The 24,773-nt window shown below is 31.0% G+C and overlaps 2 protein-coding genes across 2 annotated transcripts; one reads left to right on the top strand and one right to left on the bottom strand.

Moving 5' to 3' along the window:
• Window positions 1-445: 445 nt before the first annotated feature.
• LOC113559340 (trichohyalin-like) lies at window positions 446-7,739 on the bottom strand. Its single transcript, XM_026965042.2, has 5 exons — window positions 7,218-7,739; window positions 6,110-6,915; window positions 1,828-3,573; window positions 1,587-1,697; window positions 446-1,373 (listed from the first exon to the last, which is right to left on the bottom strand). Exons 2-5 carry the CDS (start codon window positions 6,887-6,889, stop codon window positions 1,158-1,160), a joined length of 2,853 nt encoding a protein of 950 aa, XP_026820843.1. The 5' UTR covers window positions 6,890-6,915; window positions 7,218-7,739; the 3' UTR covers window positions 446-1,157.
• A 259-nt stretch (window positions 7,740-7,998) lies between these two features.
• On the top strand, window positions 7,999-15,105 carry LOC113559341. Its single transcript, XM_026965043.2, has 8 exons — window positions 7,999-8,324; window positions 8,395-8,730; window positions 11,149-11,543; window positions 12,010-13,121; window positions 13,236-13,557; window positions 13,796-14,007; window positions 14,100-14,532; window positions 14,675-15,105. The coding sequence occupies exons 2-8, from the start codon at window positions 8,628-8,630 to the stop codon at window positions 14,831-14,833; spliced, it is 2,736 nt and encodes a 911-aa protein (XP_026820844.1). The 5' UTR covers window positions 7,999-8,324; window positions 8,395-8,627; the 3' UTR covers window positions 14,834-15,105.
• The last annotated feature ends 9,668 nt before the right edge of the window (window positions 15,106-24,773 follow it).

Raw genomic sequence — 24,773 nt, 5'->3', positions numbered from 1 at the left:
AAATAATATATTATTAATATTGTAATGAGTAATGTGAAAAGTAATATACTAATACACATTACTGCGAGTATATCAGTTAATATATTAAATTTAACAATGTTACATTTTTTTTTTTTTATTGTGATTGATGACATAAATCAGCACATTAAGTCTGTTTTTCTTTGATGTCATTATTTAATTATTATAAAAATGATTTTAGACATGAAGAATAATTTTACAAAATAAAAAATTATCTAAAGATTTTAAAATACACTATGACAACTTAATAAAATTAAGTGCATCGCACATTTTTCAATAAAAATAGATGTTTACCCACAGTAGAAATATATTAAACAATAATAGTATAATCAATAATATATAATAAAGTAATTATAATATTGTACATACCAAAGGTAATGGTATACATAAAAGTAATACAAATAATAACTAATAAGTAAACGAGAATACATATTGTTATTGAAAATAAATAATACTAATAAGTAATAAATAAATAATTAAGTGAGTGAGTGATACATGGATATAAAATAACTGCACAATGTATGTAAGTAATGCACAAGGCGATGATAAAAATATTATTACTACATGTACACAATAATATTATAGCAGTTAAAGTAATAATATAAACAGGTACACGCACAATAATAATCAGATGAGAGTAGCCATAATACACAACAATCAACTTAGGAGTTGTATCTTGTACCAAATTCAATAAATTATATAATAATAAAAAAATAAGTAAAAAAACAAATACATTTATGGATAATAGGCAATAGCTACCACCACCAGTGAAAAACGGAGGATAAATGCGTTGAATCACAGTGGTAGTGGCTAGCAATTAAAAAAAAATATATATATATTTATTTACAATATCGAAATAGCAGTTAATTACACATAATATTATATATGGTAAATAATATTGTATAATTATTTATATTAAATAATCACTATATTATCATCATTTACAATTTAAAAAAGTTATGATATATGCGACCTACGCGTGCGCGTGGTTTATTGTCTTTTTTTTTACAATTATTCTATTATTATTAATGTCCCAGTCAAAGTTCAGTTGCGGGTAATACATTCAAAATAAATTATGTATAAAAATTAATAATATTTAATTGCTATCGCTGCTGCTGTTAGAATATTATACTATTCAATCATTTCACTGTCGATGTCACAACTTCACTTTCATCTTCAGAATTTTCCTCTTCATTTTCACTGTTGTTTTGATTCTTTTGTCTACTTCTTTGTAAATTACGGGTATTCAATTGACTTAATGCTTCATCCAACTGTTTCTGAAGGTCTTCTGCGTGAGCTGACCACTTCGACTCTTCACGTTCTACATGTCCATGCAACCGACTCAGCATTTGTTCCTATACAAATTTCAAAAATGTTATTATGAGAATAAATATTGAAGTAAAATGATGAGATATTTTTAATAATTAAAAAAAATTCTGTATTGTATTATAGATTAATATGTACTTATGTGATAATCCCTACCATAGCACCGCTATTACAACATGCAACTTACAAAATCTAATATTTCTAATGTACTCTGTAGTAGTGTGTATACAATGAAAACATACCGTATCAGTAATGATCTGCTTGTAATGATATACAGTGGCGCTTAGAATTTTATTTTGCTTCTTTAATGTGTCAATTTTGTCGGAGTTAACATCATTGGTTGTCTGTGGACACTAATAAAACATAAAAATCCGAATTATTTAACTTGAAGTATTACAACTTTAAATTATATTATAATTAAACCTAGTACTGTATACTAAAATAATTTATATTAATACTCAAATACCCATATTGGGTACTTACCGCTGCTATGGCGGTACGCTGTTGCTCCTCTTCAGCTAGTTGACGCTGGAGCCTCTCAACTTCAGTTCTATGTTGCTCACGCAACTCTTCAATCACTGCCGCATCATGCTCGGTGAGACGACGTGCTCTTTCCGCCGCAGCCTCGTATTCGTCCCGCAACACCTTGATCGCGGTCTCGTGTTCAGCTCGCAGACTCTTTGTTGTGGTCTCCAGCTCCAAACGTAGATCTTCATTTTGCTTACGTAAATCCTCATTTTTCTTACATAGATCTTGAACTACTGCCTCGTGCTCAGTATGTAGATGTTCCTTTTCCTCAATAAGACCTTGGATTGCGATCTTGTGTTCTTTGGCCATATTCTCATTTTTTACCCGCATACTACGGATTTCATTTTGGTGCTCCGTACGCATATGATCTTTAAGTTCACGCATACTTTGCATAGTAGTTTCCTGACGCTTGCGTAGTCCATCATTTTCGTTACGCAATTTTTGAACCAAGGTCTCATGTTCAGTTTGTAAAGCTCCGATCATCGCCTCGTGATCCGCTCGTAGACTTTGCATTGCGGATCGCTGGACAGTTTCATTTTCCGCACGTACACCTTCGATCACAGTTTCATGCTCAGTCCATAGATTCTTCATTGAAGTCTCGTGTTTTATACGCATATTATCATTTTCCTCGCGTAGTCCTCGAATTACAATCTCGTGATCCTTTCGAAGTTTCTCATTTTCCTCGCGTAGAATCCGAGTCGTCGCTTCGTGCTCCTTACGAAGTTTCTCGTTTTCTTCACGGAGATGCCGGATCGCGATGGCCTCGTTTTCTGAGTGTTTCATATTTTCGTTAACCACGTCAGCATCTCGTATCGCTGTCACGTCTTCATTATGCGTCACTTCAACAACAGCCTTATGAGCCACTTGCGAACTCTGAGACGCGGTCTGTCGCAGGTTCTCGAGTTCCATACGCAATGTATTCATCATTGCGTCGTGTTTAGCCTGCAATGCTGCTAGCTGGACGTCACGTTCTGTTTCTAATACTTTCACTGCCGCTTCGTGCTCTATTCGTAGTCTTTTTGTTATCGCTGTCTCACGTTCAGCGGTACGCAAACGCTCTGTCACTGAACTATTTTTAGATCGTAAATTTTCGTTTTCTAAACGTAAACGTTTAGTCGTTTTTTCGTGTTCTGCTCGCAATATCTTTGATTCTTTTTCATACTCAGCCCGTAACGTTTTTACCGAAGCATCATACTCGGCACGGGACCGTTTATCTGTCATGTCGACATCAGCCTTGTTATCGTGATCTCGGCGGTTCTGTTGACATGGTGGTTGTTTATCGGTAGCAACCGTTTTTACTGATGCAGTTGATGCAGTGGCAATGTCGTTGACGGAGGGTGCAGTGATTTGCTGCTGCGATGGCTTATCACGTTTCCGTTGTTGCGGTTGCTGTTGCGGCAGCTGCTTGTCACGCCGCTGTTGTTGTTTCTCTTTTTGCGGTTGTTTATCTTGTTGGTGTTGTTTATCTTGTTGATTTTCTTTCTCTTGATTTTGTTGTTTCTCTTGCCGCTGTTGCTTTTCTTGTCGCTGGGCTTCTTCTTGTTGTTGTTTCTCATGCTGAAGTCGCCGGCGTTCAAGTTTAGTTGTAACGGATATGACTACGTTATCATCACGCCGTTGATTCTGTTTTTTCCGATTTGATTCAGTGTTACTATTGTTAACAACAGCGATAGAATTGGCACCACTACTACCACCACCAGTCTATATATAAAAAAAAAAAAATTACTGTAATAAATATTTTAAGATGTTAATGTGTTAATATTTATATAAATATAGTTTAGATAAAATGATAACATTTCTACTGCTACATTAAAAGAGCAGTAAAATTGCATTCGTAGTCACATTCATTCCAAACTAATACTTTTTAAATATCATATAAAAAATTAATTTAATAAAATGAGGAAAACAAATTATAACTGAAATGAGAATGATCTATACAGAATAGAATAGTTTTATAGTATTATATCATATTTAAAAGCAATGACAAAAGAAATTGTTTTAAACAAACTAAAAAGTGTGTTTTTTCAAACTTTATTAATTCACAAAAAAATAAGTTAAAAAAATTTGATTTGGAATAATAATTTGTATGAGGCTTGAGTAAGATATTAAATTGTAATACTAACAATTGTGTGTAAATAGATATGCAATACAACAAATCTAAAACATAATAGGTACATACCATAAAATAATTTAATTTAAATTTTAAATAATCCAAGAGAAAAACCATTTTTTCATTGAATATTGTACAATATAAATTCCATTAAACTTATATTATAATTATATATTTTAAAATTCATAGTTAAGAAACAACTTGATTGTATCAAAATAAATCAATTAATTTATACATTAGGTATATACATATAAAAAAAAAGTCAATTAATGTTATTTTAACACACTAATTAAAATACCTCACACGAATTCTTTATGTTTCTTAGTAATTGATTAAAAGCCATTAAAAAAAGAAACTCGAATTTCGTGATATTATTTTTACGAGAACTACTATACGATTTTATTTAATAATTGGAATTGTATTTTGAAATTTCAAGACTATATCGCATATAATATTTATTTTTGAGTGAACTTATTAAAGTGCGTTTACAAAAATCCAATTTTTACAATCAAAATAAAAAGAAAATGTTCACCAACTATTAAAATTATAACGAAATCAATTCAAACAGTATTTCTTTTATACATAAAAAATATAAATTAATCAAGTTTCTATTCAATAGGAAAATGATTAAATAAGTTATTTTAATGTATTATTAATATCCATATCACCCTATAATAAATTGCATTCTCACAAAAACATAGTAAATAAATAAATAAAAAAAAACTATACAATTGAATCAATTAATTAAATATTAACAGAATAAACTGTTCGATACAAAAATGTAAAAATTATATTTGGCCGAAAATCAAATTAAATTATACCATCAGTTTACACAGCAACCTCGAGAATTTAGATGCACTAGATTATTTTACAACGTTTTTGTAAATATACCTACCTGCAGTTTAATAAGCACATTGCCAAAAAAAAAGGAAAAAATATATATAATGTCTATGTCTATCAAATATCAATAATTTTTTCAATTCTTCAAATAAATAATTCAAATCTATCTATCTATCTAAATTCTTCAAATAAAAAAACTCGTAAGTATTATCAAAAATGATTGAGCGAAACTCAAATAACTAAATAAAGTTGTATTCCCACATACATATTATACAAAAAAATGTTGGGAATGTATTAATTAATTTAATATTAACCTAATTGGGAGGTATAATGTATAAAATATTTAACCGAAATTAAAATAAAATTACTAACAGTCTATATAGAAACTTTTAAGAATTCGAATGTACCTACGAAAATATTTTACCTTATTATTGTATACTTATCTATAAAACATTTCCAACAAATAAAAAGTGTATTTAAAATTTACAATCTAATATTCTAGTATTTACCAAAATCAATGATTTCCTTTGATTATTTGAATAAATATTCCAAATCAATTGTTTTTAATACTCGATTAAAAAAAAAAAAACACGTAGGTATTATTAAAAATAATTGCGCGACGGGAACTCTATATAATAACTGTTTAAAAAGAATCATACAGGTATTGTAATACCCCTATCATCCGTACGACGTGCTGCGAGTAAAATGAAAAACGTAATAACAGAAACAACTAAAAAAAACATTATGTAAGTAAAATAAGTATCTGAATTCGTACAGAAAAATAAACACCGCGCGATCGGCTATTGAGTCGTAATAACACATAGGTTAAGAATGTACACCGTGATATTTTAATTTGGTTAAAAATCAAATCAAATCAAAGTGTATCGATTTCTTATTACCAACGAATCCTTTAGTACCTACCTATTAATTCACATCCGTTAACACGATATCGTACACAAAATAAGTACCGGTCTTAAACCGCACATTATGATAATGTCTTAAAATGTTTCTGTACTTGGACAAACATACACACATTAGGTACTCATTACCATATCATTATACGACATTGATTGTAGGAGGTAGACTACTGGCACGTTATCGGTGACCCGACTGTGCCACATGTAGCGACTCACACAATCGTAATAATTGATGACACGAACTACTGGAATATTGTATTTAAATGAATACGGTCCCCCCAAGTCTACACACGATAATGTTGTAACGTATGGTCCGCACAACCGTATGATAAAATTAAATTAATGTCAACGGGAATAAAATATACGTTACCATTGTGATCCATTCGCCCTGATCCGGATCGTCGTCGTCGTACGCGGCTGCCGAGTCGTCGGCGACCAGGTGATCCTCGTCGGCGTGCAGGCTGTGCGAAGACCAGGACGACGAGCGGCGACGATGGTTGTCGTTTTCAGTGGCGGCCGGCGTCAGGTTGTGGTCGCCGCTGTGCGTCGAACTTTCGCCGCCGCTGCGGGACTGCTCCTGTTGCTGCCGTTGGCGCCGGGCCCGGCGGTTCCGCTCGTTGGAACGGTCTGCAACAGCGGCCGCGCGACCGTTGCCAGCGACCACCGCCGCAGTTTCTGCCGCCTTGTTTGCGCCGCGGTGGCCGGCGGACGTTGCCGTCGTCGCGTTGTCGGCGGCACACACGTCAACGTCCGCGGCACCCTTTTTCTTCTTCTTGTCGCCGTTCTTACCGTTGGCAGTGTTACCAGACGGGCCCGAGGCACCCGCGACCGCAGTGGTATTGGCGCCGGCGGACGCCTGTGGACGGACAGCGCCATTTTTGCCGCTGTTGTTCTTCCTCTTTGGTTGGACTGCGGCCGACGTTGACTTCTTCTGCTTCGACGCCGGCGTGAAACCGTCGCCATCGTTTCCGCGCTGGTGACGCGTCGACCTCCGCCGCCGTTCGGCAGACGACGCCGACGCTGCCCAGCGCATCATGAAGAAAAATGCGCAGCTGAACGCCACCGTGACGAGCAGTGCCAACGCCACTGCCCGCACGCCCGCTGCTTCAGTGGCGGCAGCCGCAGTCTCGACCAAAGTGTTCTTTATCATCGTTTCTCCGACGTAGTTTTCGGTTACTATATTATGTATAGACAACATGTATACCGAATTGGTAAGGTGCAAAAAAAAAAACAAAAAAAAAAAAAAAATTATAATAATATGTTTTTTACGTTGGTGTGTACAATTTCGTTAAAATATTATAGTATGGTAGCGGGTCAACGCCGACACCCGAAACGCACGGCACGAGGGGTAAAAGCAATAGTGCCGGCCGCCACGATCATGATGACGACGACGAAGACGTATGTAGTCAACAGTCGGTCTTGAGTAAGTAAAAATATAGAATATATTAAATAACAATACAATTATATCGTGTGCTCACCGGTGATGGCCGCAGCCCCGACGACGAAAACCTAATGATTTATACACCGTCTGTTACAGTGTCTGCCGCGGTGATATCAACGTACGGGTAGACAGGTGTGTAAATGCTGCTGCCGCCGCCCCAATATTAACAGCGATCAACTCTTGGCGTGTTCTTCGATAAAAGGTGTTGCGTTGTACTGGCCGTGGAAATGCGAAACGACAACGATTAACAACGCGTCGCGACACTACCGCTCGGTTGAAACATACGACGGTGCATCATTGTCATCATAATATCATTATGGGCTATTAGCGCGTACCGAACACGACGACGACGACTTGCAGAGTGCGAACGGTATGCCCGACGTGCGTTATACCGGTAGTGGCGGCCGGTCGCTGGATGTACGCCACTGTGTTCGAACCGTCGTCACCGTCGGTGCGTTGCCGCGATGGTGACGTGGACACTGCCGGTGCTCGGTAGTGGTGGTCGCGGTCGACGAAATCGTGGTGGTGTCGGCGGCGGCGGCAGCGCTGAAGTCGTCGCAGGCCTATCTGATAGCTCGTGAGATAGTGGCGGACGTCCGTACACCCGCGCGCTTGCGGCTGCGTGGCTGCGCCGACCGAAACATGGTCACGGACGGACACTGGTTAGCAGCCGCGGTTACAGAGCGGTGAGGGACCGAACGACAACTCCGATCGTCTACTACGTCCACTGCGGAGCCGCTACCGCTGCCACCGCCGCCACCACCGCCGCCGCCGCATTCCTCGACGGCGCCCGCCACAACCCGCCCCGCCATAGTCGTAGTAGTGTGTGCCCGCCGACGCATTGTGACCAAGGAACATATAATAGCTTGTGTCGCTTGTGACAATATTAACCTTTCGTGCGCGCGAGTATTGCGACGGCGGCATAATAATAATTACAATTATAGAGTACATACACGACGATGATCACTTTCATACGCGCATGTACAGTGTTCAGTACAGTCAGTACACTCCTCGACGATAAGCGTTGAATACTTTGCTTCTATATACGGTCCGTGACAGAAACAACGACTACACAAACGAGCAGACAGTGTTGGTGGATGACTTAGACCAGTCCTCCGTGCGAATTCGTTCGTCGTGGTGTTTTGTAAGTGTGTTGTTATAATATCGTGTTTTTTTTTTTTTTTTATGAATTAAAATAATATATCAATTTACAGAAATGGCTTTCGCATTCAGTTCGCTGTTTCGTGGCCGTCTGCTTATACGGCACCGATAATTGTGATGATGCTGATGACTACACTACTCCTCTGTTACTTCAGCTGTGCTGAATGTTGCTAACGCATATATCGAAGGCCGTGATGACTACTGTGACCAGTGTGACAATGCAACTCGGGCCTCTTCTACTGCAGTAAAGGTTGTTGACCAAAACGCCCAAGAGATCAATACAGCAATGAGTGTTCTAGTGAAATTTTTACACACACAAATGACGGCAACAACTGTTACATTAGTGCTGATGCTGCTAGTCACCACTGCAGTAGCAACTGTCATACCAAGTAATATATTTATATTTTTTAATCTGTGACACTTAATTTATCCTTTTTTTTTCTTTTGAATTGTGGTTACTATTTATTTGACACTCACTAGTATTGTAACTGAGATGATTTTAGTCATTGATTTGTTTAGTACATCTCTGAGTTCTTTAACCAACTTAAAGCCATAAAAATAATGAAATATTAAATATTTAAATATGATATACCTACCTACTCGCCTTTTTGTATTTTTATATTTCTTGATAAGTATTACCGACTTAAAACAAATTTTAGAAAGATAATGTGATAATAAAATATTAGTTTATTTTATTCAGGCATCAGCCATTAATAACATTAAAAAAAAAATAAAGACTAAATTATTTACATTTTGAATTGTGTGATTTGTGTTTGATGTAAAAAAGGAGTCTTAAATATTAATCTTATCATAATATCATAGAGACTTAATTTGATACAACTTAATCGTTTTTAGATACCTTTTTAATTATGTCTATAATTTAATTTTAGTTTTTCTGAAAAATTAGTTATTTTATTAAGTTGACTTTTATCAATAATTTACATTATACATTATGTTAATTTACTGGAAAAACATATATAATTATAATTCTATACAATTTCAACTGTGATTTATACATAATACTACTTGAATCAACATCTATTATATAATACCTACTCTAATTAATATTACCTTTATTACAGTGTACAGTAATCTTTTACAAGTACTTTTTATAAATGAATGAAATAATTTGTAATTGTTAAGTAGGTATAATTAAGATTATTATAACTATAAAGATGTTTTCATCTTATTTTATTTATATAAGGAACCTACTCAAAATAAATTCAAACATCTAATAAAATATTACTTATGTATCACATCACAGGATGCTAAACCTACATGTGTAATATTCGTCTTACAAACAAATAACATGGACAATTTTCTTTCAATAAAACTATTTTTGTGTTTTTAACTCATGTATTAAAGCAAATTACAAATTGAATAGTAATCTGTCATCACACTTAAAGGCAAGTATATTATCTATTATCTTTTGTCAGCTTTTTATATTATTTTAATTTATAAGGAAGTTATGAGTATTTTTATATTTTAGTATCTTACATACTCATACGCTTAAAAATCAAAATATTGTACAAAATCGTTGAGGGATAGTTGATGATGTTCTTATCTTTAAGTTTGATAATCATTCAATTCACTCTAATATTAAAGTTACCAACAATCAGTTTTATTGAAAGCAAATTTGATATGTTGTGTGTTTGTAAATCTAATACACATATGGGTGTAATAGCCTCTTAATAAAAGTCATAGTTTTTATATTTTTCAATACTTTTACTTTTTTAGAAAATCGGTACTTATTTACACTTAATCAAGGTATTGGTATGTATTGGTATTTATTTCTAAAAATATTATCTTAAATAATCAGTAGCAACCCAAGTATTTGTGAATTTCAAACAGTTTTACCCCATCATATAAATATATCAATGTTTGTGCCTAAATTATTTATTTCTTACAATAAACAATAAATTACAGTTGTGTTGTGTATATTATATAATGTTCAATTCGATCTTACACATATTGAGTAATAATTACTATAAAATGATAAAATGTTTTTCTCATTTTTGATAAAGATTTCCATAATTTACATAGTATCTAATAAAAATTGTTTAACTTTATTTTGAGATAAATATGAGATTTGGTTAACATTTTTGAATAATTACTTAAAGTACTAGACAATAATATATAAAGTATTTATTTGTTAAACTTTAGTTTCTTAAAAGTTATGAATAAATAGTAAAAATTATAAAAAAATGTTTTATTATAAAATTAATAGTTAGTACTATACTTGTTTCCAAAATTAAAATGATTCTCACATTTATTACTTAATGATTATACAATAAAAAATCGATGATTAAGATAATTTCTTAATCTTATTTTTGTCATTATAATATTTTAATATTTTAAATAAAATTATTTTTCAATAATATTATTTCAGAAATATTTTGATCAATTTTTAATACAGAGCAAGTCTTATTTGTATGTACAAAATATAAATAGCTCTAGTCTATAACATTTCTTCTACAATTCTTTTGTAAGTGAACATCAGTTTAGAATAGGTTTTTCAGATTGTATAATTTATAACAAATAATATAATAAAAAAAAATTCAAATAAAAATAATAATAATTACACAATAATAACAATTTTTAGTCGTGTTGAAAATTGATTGTAGCAAGACTTATATTCAAAATTGTATACAAATTGCCACATACAAAATTATTTTAAAACTTAAAAAAAAGTTTTATTACTGGTATACTTTAATGAATGGCTAATGACTTAGATTGCATTTATTAGCCGTTGATAACGATTTTTGTATGTGTCTTGGTTATGTTTATCTAAATTTTTGTCTCCTTAGATGTACCGGTGGCCACCGCGGAAAAAGAGCCGACTGGACAGCAGAAAAAACCTGGAGGAAATGGCATATCGTCTTTAGATCTGTACCACTCAATGGAGATGGGTGAACAGGAAAGGCTTGAAAGCCTCGGTGGCAACGACGACGAAGATGATAGTGAAAAGGATAGCGATGGCTCGTTGCTGTCAATGGTAGGCGGTGGTGATGACAGTGACATCGATCAAGAGCATCTTACCGAATTGCTGACTTGCATGTCATGTTCGGGCGTGTTACCTACATGGCGAGACGAGCAAAATGTTGATGAACAGTCGTACTGTTTGTCCGATCGTGGCCAGCCACTGACGCCAGACAGCAGTAACAGGGTCGAAGAATTAAATGTGTGTTCCGGTGCTGTGCGTGTGAGTATTTAATTTATCATATTAATAATATAATATCTACATTTCTTCAACATGTCCCCCCAGTCCAATTCAAAGCTTATAACATAGATTACATTAATTATATCATTGATATACATGGTACTTTAGGTAAACCGCTTGTATAATCTCCGCTCCAAGTAATTCTTAAATCATCTAAAACTTTAAAAATACCTATTTAAATTTTAAATTGTAATACTAATTTAATTATACCGTATAGTGCTTATTAATAGTTAAAGAATATGGAATACCGTTGACACCTAAACACTTAAAATTTGTTTTAATAAACTTCAAAATTGTCATAAATTGTTCTTTAATTTGACTTGGGTATAGTATGGAAATTAAAATTACAAAGACAAATTTTTTTATTTTTCGATACAACAGATAATGTAGTTGTCCCTTTCACTGTTATAATTAAAATTGTATAACCCTTATTTTTCCATTATTTTAGTGCTGGAAGGCAAAAGTGCGTGAAGAGCACGGCCTTGTACGCATCAGTCGTGGCTGTATGGCTGGTGGAAACAGACATTTAACTGAATCCTACTTGGAGCATCAACCGCTGCATCCTTGTATGGGTGCTATTAGCAATGACTCGGCAATAAAAAACAATGATACCTCAAAACAACCCAGGTCCATGGTTTGGACGTCGTCGCATACTTATTCATCCGGGTCCGCCGACCAGCAACAGCCTCCTAGCTATGCAATTGAATGTTGCACCGGTCGTGATCGCTGCAACGACGGTGCGTTTCCATCATTGTCCGGCAGCGGCTTAACATCGGGGATCGACGAAAATGGTTCTTTGCTAGCAGCTGTGGCTTGGTGGCGGTGGTCATCCATATCCGTAGCGGCGTTACTGCTTGTTGTTGTAATCGTGACTACAGTCACTTTGACGGTCTATGCGTTGTATAGAAACGACAGTAAGAGTAAGAAGAGAAAACGTCGAAAGAGGAGTAAGAGCAGCAGCAGTAGAAGGAGTAAACGACGAAAGCAGAGTACTCGCCACTACGACGATGGTAACAGTGATGATAGTGATAAAAAGAGACATCGACATTTGTCATTTTCGTCAATGTCATCGTCGTCTTCGTCATTATCGTCAGCGGCGTCATCATCATCTTGCTGCGAAGGGAAGAAAAGAGGTAGGAGGAAACCCCACGGGACCGCTTTAACCATGGTCGACTTGCTCAAGGGCGTCGTGGTAACCAACGAGGTAACAGGTGACGATGAAAATACACATGGTAGTAACAGCAACCGACCATCGTATACAGCAGAGTACTCACCAGCGGCCATGACTGAGTCTACAGTCGATGACGACTTTTTACCACCGCCTTACCAAAAACGAAACGACCGCCAAGATGATTGGACAAGTGGCAGCGGGTACGGTATGCCTGTGCTAGTTCAACGCACTTTGGCCAAGCAGATACAACTCCGGCAATTGGTCGGCAAGGGTCGTTATGGTGAAGTGTGGCGAGCTACTTACTGGAATGGTGGTCATGAGCACGTGGCCGTAAAAATATTCTTATCGAAGGACGAACCATCATGGAAGCGAGAGACTGAAATCTACAGGTATACTTCATATATTCATTTTCTTATTCTTATGTGTGTGTACATATTAATATACACCCAAACGCTGCCGACTATAACGTTAATATTAATTATTTAATTCTAATTAAATTTCAGCACGGTTTTGATGAGACACGACAATATATTAGGTTTTATTGGTTCCGACATCATGACTTCACGTAACTCGTATACCACTCAGTTACTGCTTATTACTCACTATCACCGACATGGATCATTGTACGATTTTCTACAGACACCTGCTGCCGCCGCTGAGGCTACGTACAATGGATATGACATCGGCGCCATCGACGCTGCGGGTGGTCGACTGCAGCAAATCGACCGCGATAGACCACCACTCACGGTGGGCCAAATGTTAAACGTGCTGTACACTGTAGCTAGCGGGCTGTGTCATCTGCACACTGAAATCCACGGCACGCAGGTAACATTTTTCCTACTTTTCTCTTTATCATCAATTATCTAAATTATATGTAAATACGTTGTATATTGTACCTCGCAAGATATATCACAACACCTCATTTACACCTTGTTTATTGACTTGTGTCTACACATAACGACCCCTAACGTCTTAATCGATAATGGTGTCATTTTATCTTATCTGTACACCAATGTAATATTTCAATTTGTTAACGTGTATATTGGTTGTATTTTATAAATAGGGTAAACCGGGAATCGCGCACCGGGACATCAAGAGTAAAAACGTGTTGGTAAAATGCGCAGAAACAGGTGCGTGTTGTGTAGCTGATTTTGGAATGGCCGTCACTAGCCGTGACGCTACGCTCCCGATTCAAACAACAACAGCCGCGGGTGCTAACCAAAATACGAGAGTTGGTACAAAGCGGTACATGGCGCCAGAAGTTTTGGACGATAGGTGAAATAAAATTATATCCAGTTTTAGTGTGACAATATTTCATCAATATAATGGTTGAAACCGTATTTTTATTCTATGTAATTTGTTTTCAGCATATCCTCTGCGGCCGCTTTAGCATTAGCTTCTGCGTCCACTTCGACGACTGCGGTATCATCAGTAGCTTCCTCCTCATCTTCCACCGCTGCATCTGTCGCCGCCGCTGCTTCTTCTTCTTCGGCGTATTGGTGCTTCGACGCATATCGCCGCGGTGATGTATACTCGTACGCACTCGTCATGTGGGAAGTCCTGTCCAGGACGTTAATCGCACCCGAAACCGATGATACTGAAAAACCCACGCGACAACTAAATGACAATCAACAACAGCCCTCCACAGATAACAGATATGACCCATATGTGTACCGCGCACCATACCAAGACCGTGGCGTTGGGTGGGACCCCGGATTCGATGACATGCGTCGTGTCGTATGCTCTACCGATCCTATACAGAGCCGTCCCGGCGTGGCAGCAGAGTGGTTAGCCAACCCGGTAGGTTTTTTTGGTTTTCTAAATAATTCACCATCTGTTATTTTGATTGAAATATCATTTGAGCTTAGTCTCAAGGGGTATATCTTATTATAAATGATATTGTTTAATGATTGTTTTCTATATTGTTATTTGTTTTTAATAGATAATGAACGCGGTAGTGTTGACAATGCGAGAATGCTGGCACGGCAACCCTCATGCACGCCTTCCTTCTTTGCGTGTTAAAAAGACTCTAGCTAAGCTCATTGAGCAATATTCCACGACAGAGACTGAAAAGCAGCACAAATCAGAGCCTGAACAATAATATTGTATATTATGACTACAAGTCAGTTATGATGTAATGTATATTAATGTAAATATTAATTACTATTAACATGCAAATATAAATGACAGTGGCTGCGGTGAAAAATTACTTTAATCAAGGAAATATATTGTATTTTCTCTGCTACCTCCTCCACTTGTTCATTCTTACAATATTGTAAGTCATGTAATTTTTTTTTTTAAACAACTACATGCTATTGTTATAATATTATGTATAAAATAATTTTTTAACAATAATAACTATAAAACTACCTACTACTAGTATTTCTTTTTTTGGAAATGACATCATTCTTTAATAACAAGTTATTTTATTTGAATATGTATTTATTTATTGTATATTTTTTAATTTTGAGTTAATTTCCAACAATTAATCTATTATAACATTAAATATATCGTTAAAAAAAATACATGAAATTTAAGTCCTAAACCATTTATATAACTACATGCAATAATACATATAGGCAATTATTTTGATTAATACTTGAAAATAACAAAAGTAAAAATGACTGTTATATATTATCCAGAAATTATAATATTTTAATGATTTAACAACGGATTTTAATGAGCATAAACAATAGTGACGCATTAATTATTATTTTTTTTCTATTGTTGTTTTAATATCAATATATTATAATGTTTTAAGAGGTCAGCATATCCACATGTGTTGTGTCTTATTAACGTACATCATAACAAATTTATGTTCAACAGAAAACATTTTGTGATATTAGTTTTAATATTAAATTAAACTTACCTATTATCAAATTTAAAGGTAAGAATATTATCTTAAAAATGACCTATGCTCTTATTGATATTATCATTTTAAAGTGAGTTATGAACTTTTTTATACTAATATTTTACATAACTATAACTCACTATAAAATGATAATATCAATAGGAGCATTATGTAATTTTCTAGATAGTATTCTTACCTTAAATTTTATAATAGGTAAATTTACTCTAATATTAAAACTAACATCACAAAATGTATTTTGTTGAACACAAATATGTTATGATGTATGTTAGTAAGACAGAGCTAGACAAAACACGAGTATGGCATCCTCTTAAATAAATTTATTAGTGACTTTTATACACTAATAAAAACTTTTCCTATACTTATCATCTTTTATTTTGTCCACACAAATAAAAAAAAAATATTAAAAATGTTATCAACAATATTGAGAATAATATTTAGCTATTTATACTAATTATATAATTTCCATTATATGATTAAACTGTTACATTAATCTGCTATTAAATATAAATAAATAATTAATTTATATTATACAAAAAATCTAATATATTTCTATTGCCGTTAAAATCATTGTTACATATTGATCTGTTAAGTTTTATTAATGCCAATAAATATGTTAGATTTAAATATCTACATCACTAATAAATAATATTGTATGAAAGATTTGATTGAAGACCAATCAAAAATAATAATGAATAAATATTCTCCATTGGCGTTAAGAAGGAAACTCAGCAGTGACCAATTATTATAGACTGTGGTAGCAATGTGCATCCATCACCCCACCAAGTTTCCTTCCGTATCTCTGATTTGTAGAGAGCCTTTGCTCATAAGTTGGCCGACAAGTTACTTCTTGATATACATAGACGGATAGATTATGTATAATTCTATAATTGGATAAGAGAAGTTATGAAAAATCAACTGTTTGTCTAATCATCTTAACCAATATAAATTTACATACAATTCAATGAAATAATTGGTCATAATAATAACTTAATAACTAATTTCTCTACAGAAAATATATTATTGTACATCAATACCTTTATGTTCTTAGGATAGTTAAGTATGTATTTTCTTATGATAAGAACTGATTGCTTTCAGTTTTTATAATTTTTGAATCAATAGTATGATGTTTACTAAAGTAGTAAATACCAAAGTATTTTGCTTATATAATTTATCAGTGTCTGATGTCTCAAGGTAACAAGTTATTAAAACAAGATTATTTTAAAAAGTTGAATTTCTGTCATTTTTAAAATAACCATAATGAAATTGCAAAAAATATGCTTTTATATTAGTACACTCTTTTAAATTGAAAATATGCTTTTGTACACATTTCTATTCATCAAAAATCTAAGTATACATTTTCATTATAAGACTTAATAAATTGAAACTATAAAATTAATAAAAACTATTTTTATATAAATAATACTTTTATACTATTAATTTAATGATTAAAAGAAGCATAATTTTATACCTTCTAGGTAACTATAAAAGGCAGCATAAAATTGTTCACTCTTTTTATTATTTTTATTTTTTATAATACTATACATAAGTAATATTAAAATTATGTTTAATAAATAAATAATTTAGTTTTTTTTTAAATCATCACTAAAATCTTGGTTTATAGGCATTCAATATTGCCATTGTTTATCTATTGTAAATTAAAATAATTTTGAAAAAATTCAAGTTATTGTAATAACGTATAATTAAAAAATGATAAAAGAAGTGGAAATAGGTATTATATTATAGATCATTTAGAATTTAATAATTAAAAAAAAAAGAATGGTTAATTATCAGTTAGTATTACTGACTGAAAAATAATTAAGAAACATAATTACTGATAAAAATTTTTTCATTTCTGAAGCATTTTGTAATAAATGAAGCAAACATGGTGTATTATAATATAATGTAGTAAGATTGGATTATGAACTAAAAAAATATATGAGTAAATCACTTAAATATAGATCCTATAGAACCATTTATATGAGAGAATTTTCTAATAACTAAAAAATACTATAAACATTTCAGGAGCATTGTATAGACTAACTTACAAACTTCTATGTTAATGTAAATGCCATAGAAACTATAGTTGATTTCGTTGATTTGCAATGTATACTAGGGGACGGATTTAAAAACTCTAAAAAACAAGAAAAATGCCTTAAAAAATACGATTTAATGCACTCATAACAGAATTTTTTTTTTAATGCACTTAAAGAATGCTCTTAACATTTTTTTTAATAATGTAAAAATGTGTTTAATTATATAATTTTTTATTCTTAGGTATTATTCATGTCATATTCATCATGTTCTAGTTCTCCTATTTTCTTTTTACTCTGTAAAATATTTCCAAAAAATGATTATAAAATTTATATAGATACATTCATTATACTTTTACCTTGTGTTTCATAATAGCGCTAATGCGCTGTATAATCGGGTGCTGCTTCATTTTTATTGAATTTTATCAATTTGGAATTCTTATAATAAAATGACTTAAAAACATAAAAAAAATGCAATAAAAATATCAAAAATTGCAAAATAAAAATTATGTTTTTTAATACATTGATGTATGAAATAAACTTTGTGCTTGGAAAGCAATGTTTTCAAAAAAAAAAAAAAATGCAATTTTATTTAAATCTGTTTCCTAATAATAACTAATTACAATTTTCTGATTTGTTATCCCATAAATAAAAAATAATAATAACAAACGAAATTGATAATATTAAACTATTAAATAACAATTTAATCAAACAAATCGTTTCTAATTGGTATTTGATAATAATACAATTTACAAAATATATCAAGCTTTTTTTATTTTTTATATATTTTTAAAAAAATCTCACTATTTATTAAATTGATATGATGAAACTGCTGATACTTAAAAAAGGTATATTATTAAATATCAATTGATGCAATACGAATTTATGAGTATAATAACAAATCATATTTCTGGGACATATTGAAATAAAATGTTTTGAGACACTACAGATAAATAATAAAAAAAAAAACGGGTCGTCTAGACTCCTCTAAAGACTTAGTTCTTATATTAGTTGTATAAGCCACACCTAACCTAAAATACAGGTAAATAATTTAATATAAAATGTAACTAATTGCACGTTGATATCCATAGTAACTATAAAAAATAAATAAAAGAAACTAACCTATAAGAAAATATATCAATATTCAATATATGTCATACTTATGAACATGTTGTTGGGTTCCTAGGTAACCGATGACAATGAAAAAATCAACAAAACATTAAGTAATGACTTTTTCTTTTTTTAAAGTTTTCTCGCTCCTCTTTTATTTAAAATTTATTTTTAATAAATATAATTAGAGGGTACTTTCCTGTTATACGAGACTACGGCTATTTTCGCGACTACCTCCCAAGACTACCTCCGTTATATAAGACTACCGCGGTTGTTTTGTGAAACACCACAATCCTATTATCTAAGACTACCAAAATTTACACACTTTCCTATTATCACAGACTACCTTAGTTTTATTTAATATTTATATTTGTATAATGCAGCTGCATATTTAATTCTTTGATATTTTTTTAATCAGTAGGTATTATTGGGATGGCTATATTCGAGTTATATATATAAAAAAAGGATTTAAATACCCAGTAATCATTTGTAATGTATTACACAACACACGCTACATATGTGGCGTACGGTCACTAAAAACAATAAAATAATAATTATAATAAATATAAAAATAATAGTGGTAAAAAATGATAAATCCACAAATAAAATAATAAATAATGATAGCCACATTTACGAATTATATATAAAAAAAAAATGTAATAACTAATAATATTAGTGTCGACAGTGTCGTATAATCATTTTAGATGTTTCTACATCAAAAAACTTTTGTATCATAAATTGTTTTCTATTTTGAATATCGATGTGTTAAAATGGCTGTAACATAAATTTTGAATCACTCTGTATATATATATATATATAATATAATAGATAATATAACAATTGTGAATTGCTACGCTAGAACGCAGTGTGTGGATATCTTACAGCTAATTGTGGTAGTCGCGATAAAGGAGGTAGTCGTCTTGGGTGGTGGTCACGGAATAGCCGTAGTCTAGTATAAAAAGAAAGTACCATTTTGGTAGTCTTAAATAACAGGATTGTGATGTTGTCAAAAATCATGGAAGGCTCGTATAACAGGAAATTACCGAATAGAATTTAAAAACTACATTCCTTAAAAATGTTTCATCAGTAGTTGACTAGTATCTACACTTATGACAGGTACTTACTCTAAACATTAAACTCTTTTTTTTGTTAAAATATTATTTGTATAACCTTATAATAATTAATGCAGGATTTTCTAATACATTTTAAAATAATTATAACCATAACCGTGCCTTTGAGATTTGGCGCCCCGGACAAAATTAAAAATTTTGCCCCCTATTTTATTTATCATCATGCATTTCATTCCTATTTGATTGAATTTTTTTTTGTTTTTACAACATATTTTGAACATTGATTTGACAAAAAACTAAAGCTGATTGGAATAGTAATTATTAAACAAAATAGTTAGGTATAAAATAATTAAAAATCAATACAAATTCATAAATTATATTATATTATACATATTATATTTACAAATGTATCATAAGAGCGTATAATATAGGAACTTAGTTTAAAACTTAATTTTCTTGGACTTTTTTAAAGTAAAATCTTCAATGACGTCTTCAAAATCGATGTTTTTCGTTATTTCATAATTTCATTCTCAATTGACAATAACGATTGGTTAATCTCTCTTGCGACATGGTTGATCGTAAATACGGCTTAGTTAATTTCAATTTACTAAAAGAGCGTAATAAATAATTATTTATTTTTAAATTATATAGGTATTACCAATAGGCAATAATTTCAAATTCGTACCTTTCTGGTTTTATTTACCATCGCTTATCACACCCCGCATGCTGGACGTACAGTATAGATTTTGAGATAAAGAATACAATGTTTTATTATAAAGCCAAATAATATAAAAATAAACGTTGCGGTTGACTAATATAATTGTTATTGCTCGACCATAGTCGGAAATTTGTTCAGAAAAAATGTGTAATGATCCAAAATAATTGTAAAACAATAATCTTTCTCGTATATTTTATTTATGTATAGTTTAAAATATGATAAAAACATTTTGGGCGTCCCTTTAAGGTATGCGTGTGCCCCCTAGACTTCCCCCCCAAAGCACAGCTATGCATTTTTAAGTTATAAGTATTTAAGCTTTGCGCGTATTGTTTTTTTTTTTTTTTTAATTAAATAACATATATAAATTAAAATAATTAGCTCAAGCTGATTTTATTGTGATAACCACAAGTTAAAGTTATATATCCTCGATAAAAAGGTGAACATATTTATTTTTGTGTTAGAATTACATAATATGAACAGGTAGCTTAAAAAATAACATTATTAGTTTATTACGAATATAAATAGATAATATTATTGGCAATGGCGTAGCGATTGGTGCTGAGGGTGGTGCATTCCTTTCCCTCTCTACGAAATAGCAAAAAAATGATTTTAGTTTTCTATGAACATATTATGTAAGACATATAAAAATTTAACCAGCTATTTAAATGCTTATAAAGGTTCCTACAAAAATCTAAAATCGTGTATACTCACTGCATCATCATACCAAAGTTAAGAGTTTAAGAATTATTCAGATCTTAGTTAAGCCTTCCCTATATAGCTATATAACACATTTTCAACACTTTCAAAAGCAAAATCCTGACAAACATTATTAATTATTGATTATTTATAATTAATAAATTATAGCTAATAACAACTCATATAGTCTATGAATTTACCGTAATTTTTGACTTTATCACGGAAATTTAAAGTATATATATATATATAAAGTAAAAATTACAGTGTTAGCGAAAATTTAATGTTTTCTTTCTTTGTAGAAGATATTATTTTTATTTTATTCAATTTGTGTTTTTAAGAAAAATAACTAATAAAATTATAAAAACCAATAGATAAAATAATTTTAACATTAGAATTTAAAAATGTTGATGATGTTTTTTATTTATATAGGTATTTAACTAATTTATTTACTTAATACTTAAACACTTTTAAGTTTTCGTCTTGTTTCATAATATTTCTACAAAAAACCTAACAAATCAAAAAAATCAGTTTAATTTATAAACTTGTATTGTTCAATTAAAATATTGTGACGTTGGTAATAAATTGTAATAAAATAAAATTATACCTATTAGTAATAAGTTATATAAAAAGAGTATTGGAATTTAAATGATAAACATTTTTTTTATTATTCATACAAACTTCATAATCACAATTATTTACATAATTAGACTTTAAATATTTTATTATATTATTAATTGTTTGTCTGCCAAAATTTAACTAAGTATATTTTATCGGTTTCAAATCAGTTACTTATCGAGTGTGTTGGTACGAGTAATGGTTCACAAAAGTTGATTATTTTCAGCGAAATCTGCTTTCAATCAAATTTCAAAAATCCTAATCAATTTGTATGTAATTTATAATTTATTTATACAAATTATATGGACGTATGTAATTTGCGCCAAAAACAACCTAAAAAAAAAATACATTACATACCTATGTAATTTACACTAAATTTAAAAATTAATTTTAGTAATTTGCGCTACTTTTTAAAATTGTAGTGTACGCCATATAAAACTAAATAAAAGGACATTGTGTAATTTACTAATATGTGCCATCTGTTACCTTTAAAAATTGTTATTTGCGCTACTTTTAAATAACTAAACAATTTTTTTTTTTACAAATCAACACTGTATTTTTATTAGTTGATCAATCAAGTACATTTTAATAGTTATACATTTCTAGAAAATTATTAAAAACACACAATTACTAATATTAAAAAACATATAAAAATTAGTTATGTTATAATTATAAATAAATGTATAAATATACTTAAATTCCAACAATTGCAGAAGTTAAAAGTGTGGCGCAGATACATATTCCATTTCGTTTTCTGTCGTGGTGCAAATAACCAAAATTAATTTTTAGATTCGGCGCAAAATACAAGCTATATTTTTATATTTTAGTGCAAATTACATAGGTATGTACTTAAATTTTCCTATTGGTGGCGCAAATTACAGATAATAAAATTGGTGCGAAATACCATCTCACAATTAGATTTGAACCCAATTGAGTACAGATACAATTAAATAATAGGAATCTAGAATATAACACAATTGAGCATATAAATACCCACAACGTTGCTGTCCCGTACAGCAAAATAATAATTTAAAAAAAAATTAAAATATTTTTACAGAAATTATTTTATAATATAATCATCAAAGTATTTATCAGTATATACAATTATAAAATTAAATTATTTTACAAATATATATAATGTATGTTCATTACAGATTAATTTAAAAGTTAATTTATAGTTGTAATTTTTAACAAAATTATTTTTAAATAAAAATTTATCTAAAAAAAACATATAATAAAATATGCATTTGCATTCGTTTGATTGTGCTCAATCGGGTTGTTAAAAAAAATAGACCGTGCTTAATCGAGTTGTTCCAAAATTATAAAGATTGTGCTCAATCGGGTTTCAACTAATCTTTTTATTATTCCTGTAAATATTTTAAAAATTTAATTAATGTAAGTACCTTTTCCATTACTATAGGTATTCAAATATGTGTAAAAATGTTTACTTTTAAGTCTTAAAATTTAAGAAACTAGTGGCTATTGCCTATAGATGATTATTATGGCAAGGCACCTGTATAATAATTGTTATGTAAATAATTTTATTGTTTACTTTTTATTTAAAATATTTAAGTAAGATTAATAATGGAGCTACACTTGTCCATCGCGTAGGTATAATTTTTCATTACATACAATATAATTTTAGATAAAGATTAAGTGTTAGTTAGGTACCAAAGTCTCCGGAAATAAAACACTCGATAAAGAAAAACGATTTCTGAGTATAACTATGTATTAGTTTTACAATATAATGTGTATTTTTGTGTGTGTGACGTAACTATTAGAAGACGTATTAAAATGCTTGGGTTGTTAATATAAGATTCTTTTGTGGTAGAATAATGAATCTAGTTTAATCGAATCAAAAATTCCCAGTAGTTTTTTTTAATAATTGGAAATACAAAAAAATATGAAAAACGATTGTTTTACGCTAAACCAATTTTCAACAAAATAGAAATTATTTTATATTGATGTAATAAATAAATTCAAAAATGAATTACCTATTGTTCATACTTTAAATTTTTACCAAATGTTTATATTGGTATTATTTCATATTTGTACAATAAATAAATAAAAAAAGGGTGGGCAAGTGAGTATCAGGGTATCGCTCTGCTGTATAGCCAAGATGGAGAGTGGGTCACTATAATGGATGTGTTTAATTTGAATGCAATGACATGTATCATTTTATACGAAAAACGATTCCCAACGAAGATGATTTGACAGTCAATGATAATTAGTAGGATATATTTTATTATATTAATTATTTAAATTATAATATATCAATATCGTTAGATATTTTACTTGACTTCGAAAAAAATTTTCATTTCATACGCTCATAAAATTTTTTCTATATTGACGCTGGAATTTTTTTTTACAGTTACTTGAAGGAAAACTCATGAATAACCTTGTAATGGGTTTTTTAACCTTAGGTATAAATCATAAAAAATTTATGAATTATCAACTTCAAAATTCCTTATAAACTTTCGTGATTTTAATATATTTCGTTAACATTTGAACCTTAAATATTTATTTTTACTACAATAAGTACAACTTATAATAAACCTTGTATTAAATTTTAAAGATTTTTCGGAAAGCCAATATTTTTTTATCGGCATTTCAAGAAAAAAAATTTAGAAAAGTCGAAAATTTAAATTGTCTTTAAGTAGCTTTAAAAAGGTCAAAATATTTAACGTTAATATAAGCATTCCCGTTTTTCCGTTATGTTTTCAAGGTTTTTCCTGACGCTTTTGAAAACTACTAGAATTTTTTTACTTTTGTCCCCCCAAAGTAGCAACACTAGCAACTAGATTCTATTTCCTTTTAAAATCGGAGCTGAAGTTAAAAATCAAAACACTTTTACTAGGTACTCTAAAACATCAAAATATGATGAAAATATAAACGCACATCATTGTAAAATCAATACATTCAACATTCCA

Source organism: Rhopalosiphum maidis, chromosome 3, assembly GCF_003676215.2.
Source record: "Rhopalosiphum maidis isolate BTI-1 chromosome 3, ASM367621v3, whole genome shotgun sequence".
Classification (NCBI taxonomy): Eukaryota; Metazoa; Arthropoda; class Insecta; order Hemiptera; family Aphididae; genus Rhopalosiphum; species Rhopalosiphum maidis.
The sequence above is the reverse complement of the archived record's forward strand: the minus strand, read 5'-3'. Positions and strand labels throughout refer to the sequence as shown.